Genomic DNA, 6,923 nt, shown 5'->3' on the forward strand with positions numbered 1-6,923 from the left:
AAAATTTAAAATAGTTAGTTTGGTACTAATATCAATATTTTTTTTTACATTTTCTATGACATATTCATATTTATATTTTATTCAAAAATAAAAAAATTATCGTTTTCTTAAAATCATATAAAAATCATATTATGACATCGATTAAAACAAAAAAAAAATTAAAATCAAGATGTATCTTATTTATTCTGTAAATACCATTCTAGTAATAATATAGATATGTTAGAGCTTACAAACGCTCTCACCTCTTAAAACCTTATTGAGATTTGTTTAGTGTAGTCTAAGTGGCCCAAATTGGCCTATTGGGCCATGAAATTCGAAACACTGTTTCACCTTTTTCTGCCATTTGACCTACTAAATCAAACTGTGAACTTATTAATCCTTCAACTTCATTATTATAATTGTTTTATATAAAAGTTGAAGGGTGTTTGGGATTGCTTATATTAACAACTTAATGATTTATTTCAATGTGACATCGGTAATAAACATTTTTGAATGTTTAGATAAACAACTTATACCGGTGTCAAACCGGTAATAAGAAGTTTTTGAAAAAATTAAACCATTATAACTTATAATAAGTTGATAAGGACTTTTGTAATAAGTTGTTTCAAATAAGTAATCCCAAACACCCCTTGAAATATATTTTTACAACAAACGTCTGTTCATAACTATTTTCCTATTTTTTATGTTCAAACTCGATATTTATTCTTAAATATTTCAACTACAAATGTAGCACGATTTAAAATAATACAATGTAGTTTGTCACGATTTTACATATTATTTTGACTCGATATTTATTTTTTAGGATTTTAATTTGATATTCGTACTTTAATAATTTACTAATCTTATTTCATCTATGATTTTTGTTCCACTTATTTAACTACATTTTTACCGCACTCAATCATGTCAAAATCTAACTGTCTCATCAAACATGAAAAAACAAGTTTTATTATGTATCATCTTACCTACCAAAAACACCTAAAAATCATAATCATTTGGTTCTTATCTTGAAAGTCTACCAACTACAAACAAGGTTATTATCATAAATAACCACTTGCCAGTTTTTTTTTTTTTTTTTTAGCCGCTTCAATATTTTTTCACAAATTAAAGTCATTTACTAAACACTTATTCAAGTAAGCGTTTACTTAAATGCTTACTCGGTAAGCGCTTATCTTTAGAAGTCAAACACTGTAATTTATTTACCGGGTAAGATTGTAGTATATTAAGATATTATCGTATGAAACAATTTACCCGGTAAGCGCTTACCCAGGTAAGAGTTTACACCACACTTACCAAGTAAAACTCTTCATTTTTACCATCGCTCTTACCGGGTATGATTTTTGACTTTTGTCATGTTCATCCTGTAAGGAAAATTACCCCGTAAGCACTTACCGGGTAAGCATTTAGCAAACGACATCTAAGTCACATTATCTTACTAGATGAATATGTCAAAGACCAAGAATCTTACCCGATAAGAGCAAAAACAATGACCGAGGGTCTTACCCAATAAGTGATGACGATGACTCTTACCACAGTTAGTGTAGGGTAAATTATTGCATACGATATTGTTCTGGTGGACTAAAATCTTACCCGGTAAGTAAGTGACAATGTTGAATTTTGTTGGTAAGCACTTACTCGGATAAGCGTTTGTGAAAAGGACCTAAGTCAAGCAACCGCAAGTCAGCAAGACACTTTTCCTTTTGGTCGATGACATTTTCTTACACATCCAGATGAAAAACAAGCCCATCGCAAAAGAAAAAGAAAATCAAGACACACAGCTTGCGACACCTCAAAAACATACATCAACACATAAACATGAAGCGAAAGTCGCAACCTACAGTATCAGAAGGACACACTGCAACTTGTGACACCATAAATACATGTTACGATGTCGCCATAAAAAAATTCACCTACTGTTTTTTGGTTTTGTGAAAAAGAAAGGAAGTGAGCAAGCCAACTAGAAACATTTATTTAGGGAAATGGTTAGATTGATGTTGAACCGAGTTCCCTCGAATACCGTTAGGAGCGGAGGAGGGCGGAGGCAAGTGTGCATCTCCGCCGCCTGTTGGTCGTGAAAGGCCACCACGCCCAACCACCTGCACATGTGTCGTTACTTTAGGTGTACACACACTGCACCTTTTTCATTTATTCCTGATTATATCATCTAGATGCCATCCCAATCCACACTATTCCTTTTTGGTAATGGTCAACATCTCATTTTCCTTTAAGTCAAACTTTTATTAAATTCCCATCAAATATTTTATTTTATTTTTTATTTTTTAATTTAAAAGAAAAGAAATTGAAGTCTTTACAGAGGCATGTCTTCATGGCAAAATACTAATAGTACACATAAAGATAAAAGTTGATCATCCGACAACAAGGACATGTGCAGCCGCCTATACACACACATATATATATATATATATATATATGTATGTATAGTTCTATACACACACATATGTGTCGTGTGTGTATATATATATATATATATATATATATATATTATACATACATATGTATCCCACCAACCTTGTACAGTCTAAACTATTTTGCCTCCCTGTTGTCATACAATCAAACATGAGCGAATATTCATATACTTCCTATCCTTATAATTATGTTGTCTTGTCCCTTCTTCCCACTACGTACGTAAAGTCACCCTTTTTCCTTATTTTTGTTCACAAGTTTACTTCAAATTTCTTTTACATGTTAGGGGTTCATTTACTAAAAATGTACTAAGTGACTCTTTATCAAACGTTTACCGGATAAGCGTTTATCAAATCATATTACTTTATCGGATGAATATGGCAAGAACAAAAAATCTTATCCTGTAAGAGCGAGAAAAGGAGTAAGAGTTTTACCCGGTAAGTGAAAGCGACGACTTTTACCACGGTAAGAGTTTATCGGATAAATTATTACATAAAGTATCGTTTTGGTGGACTAAAATTTTACCCGGTAAGTAATAATATTATTGAGTTTTACTAATAAACATTTATCGGGTAAGTTTTTGATAAACAATCTATGAGTAAATGTTTATCCGATATCATTTGTCTTACATGATGAGAATGAATTTATATCAAACATTAATTAAGTAATGAGTATAATTTTTAGAGAATGATTCATATGTGATTAGAGACTCGATTACATGTTAAATCGAATAATACAAGAAAAAGAATCTTGTTTGATACTTTTATGGAAGTACGAGATTTCTGTCCCCAGGTCAATCCCTATATATACCACCACCATTTCCACCATCATCACCACCACCACCACCGTTTCAAACTCTCAACCCTCCGACTTCATCTACATTCATATCAAATCATATCATACTTTCGATCGTCATTGTTTCTTCAATTCGATCCATCATTCTACTATATATTAAGGCATCGATCAAGGAAATCAAGACACACAATGCAATATCAAGCAGCAGCTGCGGCGGAGTCATGGAGGAGCAGCGGCGCCACTGGATATTACTATAACTACATGCCGGTACGGCACTTTCCGACGGTGGCGGTTGACCCATTGGAGAGGGTGGCGAAGCTGGCATCACAGAGTGCGGTGGTGATATTCAGTTTGAGTACCTGCTGCATGTGCCACGCCATCAAGAGTCTTTTTTCCGGCATGGGTGTCAACCCGACGGTCTACGAGCTGGATGAGGATCCAATCAGAGGGAGAGAGATGGAGAGGGCGTTGGTAAGACTTATGGGCAACTCAACGGCGGTGCCGGTGGTGTTCATCGGCGGGAAACTGGTGGGATCGATGGATAGAGTGATGGCTTCACATATCAATGGGACACTGGTCCCACTTCTGAAGGAAGCTGGAGCTCTTTGGCTTTGAATAAGTAGTTAGTGAATTAACATAGTTGATTACCGATGTTAATTACTTCAATATGGAATGCTAATTAATTAATGGAGATTTTAGAGGCAATTGCATGCGTATGCATTTTAATTCAAAACTAAACCATTTCTTTTCTTAATGGAATCACTTTTCGGGTCCCAAATTCCTGGTGATAACTTAAAATCCACACGCTGTTCACCAATTACTGAATAATTTGGTGTAGAATAATTAAGAGGTTAGAATGATTAAGAGGCTCTATGATATAATATAAAATAAAATATAATTGTTTGATAATTGTGTACAATGAAATTAGGGCTCTTAATGGTTAAGGGAGATATATGATACAAAATTATTCAGAAGGTTTTAGAACCAGTTATGTACCCGTACAATGTGGCGGGATGCAAAAGCTTCATTAAGATTTATCCAATGTCAAAAATATTAAATTCTTTCAAGATGTCAAAAAAACCTACTACGTTTGTATCTATGTTATATTCAAGTAACCATCTATCTGAAATCAATTTTTATTTAAAATGATTAAAAACTACAAAATTATACACGAAACTTTTTTACGTATAACTTTTTGTTTTATAAACATGCAAAAATGATTCGCATTGTGAATCGAATACATATAAAACAAATATATATTAATCAATATATTAAATATTATACTTATAAAAAGATCATATAAAACAAAACGTAAAGATAGAAGTTTTTACGGATCTCATAATTTTTAGAGTTCTTAAATCAGTAAATCCGACTATTGTGATACACTTGTAAATAGACAAAAAAGTTTTACATTATAAAATACATATAATACAAACACGTTGTAAAACAAATATATGTTAATAACTATATCATATTTTACCCATGTATGGAGAAAGAAAAAAACAACAATTATGCAGTGGTCCTCAAAGATTTCACGGTTTAAAAAGTTTTCAAAAGGAAATCCCTCTAATAATAATTAAACCATCCACATAAATGCAATTCATTTATGATTTCAATCATGTCATATAGTTGTTACAACCATCATTTATACATACATTTTCAAAAGTGGTCTTTACTCAACATTCATTAACTACTTCATAAATTATAGTATATATTTTAATTATTTTTTAGTTAATAAATATATGATATATAATTCTTTGTTTAAATTTAAATATTAAGATATATTATATATAATTCTTTATTTTTTCAATGTTATACATTTTAGTACGTATAATTATAATTTTAGGTTATTATAAATTCAAGGTTTAAATTAATTTAACTATTATCTATACTACATTCTAAAGCATTTGACAAAAAAATTTAAAAACCATTTTTATGCATAAAGTATTGTTTATTAATGCATGTTACTTAAAACTCAAGATTACAAGTAAATTGTACGTAAGTACAACTTATTAAAGCTCCATATCTGAATTTGTATAACTAACTGCAGATAAACATAACAAAATATAAGATAAACATCTCATTTTAAATATAAAAAATCTAAAATATAATTAAGATTATCATTAAGTTCTAACAGAGTACTTAATATTATCTTTATAAAATGTTATATTATTAAACCAAAAATAAATTATTTCATTATTAAACTTAAATTAAATTATAATAAAAAAATAAATTATATAAAAAATGAGAACTTTTAAATAGTTTATTTGATATTAACATTGATATTTTTTTTTCAAAATTTTATGATATTTTCAAATTTATATTTTATTTCAAAATAAAATCATCATTGTTTTTTTAAAAACACATAAAATCGTATTATAACATCGATAAATAATAAAATAAAATATTAAAATCGAGATTTATCTAATACATATATAATATTTTTTAAACAAACAAGGTTGATTAATTTAATTAAAAAATTAAATTCACATTCATTTATTTACAAATATATTGTTTGTATAAAAATGTAATTTATTTAAACAATTAAAAAAAAGTGGGGGTGTGTCTGGCTACACGGGCCTGTAAATACACTTGCAAATATAGCAAGTATTAGTTACACGTGGCATGAAAATTGCTTTGCAATTGGTTTAGAAAGCGTATGTGATTTTCTAACGACAACTTTATATATTGCGATAGATATAAGAATTTTTATGTTAAGTTATTGTTTTACATGATTTTTTATTTAAGACTAACATAAATTTATTGATAAACATATATTTATTTTACAATATATTTATTTCATATTATTCGGTTCATAATGTGGAATTTTTTACATGTAGCTTTCGTTTTACAAACAATATAAAAATGTTCATATTATAAAACAAACACATTATAAAACAAAATACATGTAAAACAAATATATGTTAATAAATATTATCTAGTTTAGACTGTTTAGTCTTAAATGAAAAAAAATCATATCAAATAGCACATGATACACTATTTATCAAAATCAGGGGAGGAACACAAGTTTTCCAAAAGTAGGAGCCGCACCTGATATAATATATATTTTCAAAAATATAAAAAATACACAAATCAAAGTTAAAACGTAGTAAAACTCTGAAACTAGATGTCAAATATGAAAATGTCAAACATCACTAATCAAAGTGAAACTCGTCAATCTTTTGTGGCATTGAAATCCTCCACAATTTCCTTGAGCGTTTTATGCTGTGATATCACGTACATGAACAAGTCCAAAGAAACGCTCTGTAACGAATCCCTCTTTATTAACAAATCCCAAAACAATAGACATTTGCTCTTTTATGATACTCATCCCGTGTTTCGTCAACAAGTAAACAAAACCTTCGATCATCAATCTCCTCGCAAATTATTTGTCTCACCTTATTTGATATAAGATCAACATTTCTTTTTGAATTGATGTGAATGATGCATATTTGGGAGCACACAAAATAACTCTTTAAGCTCGGTGAAAAATTCATCAAGTGCCTCCAACATTTGAAGAAAATTTCCGCCGTTAATGGAATCTAACTTTTCATTGTGACCTCTAAATGCAACCGCTTGGAAGACTCATTAGCTCAAGTAATAGCATTTTAAACCCAATCAAAGTATCAAACAATTTCAATCAAATTTTAACCTTATCATTAATCAAATAATAGCATCTTAAAACTTGAATAGAAATATAGAATGAA

At 29.6% G+C, this 6,923-nt stretch overlaps 1 protein-coding gene across 1 annotated transcript; it reads left to right on the top strand.

Annotated features, from left to right (window-relative positions):
- Window positions 1–3,405: 3,405 nt before the first annotated feature.
- Window positions 3,406–3,831, top strand: LOC112528561 (glutaredoxin-C1-like). The gene has a single exon (XM_025139583.1). The coding sequence runs from the start codon at window positions 3,406–3,408 to the stop codon at window positions 3,829–3,831; it is 426 nt and encodes a 141-aa protein (XP_024995351.1).
- The last annotated feature ends 3,092 nt before the right edge of the window (window positions 3,832–6,923 follow it).

This window comes from Cynara cardunculus (assembly GCF_001531365.2).
Source record: "Cynara cardunculus var. scolymus isolate 2C chromosome LG 15, CcrdV1, whole genome shotgun sequence".
Taxonomy (NCBI): domain Eukaryota; kingdom Viridiplantae; phylum Streptophyta; class Magnoliopsida; order Asterales; family Asteraceae; genus Cynara; species Cynara cardunculus.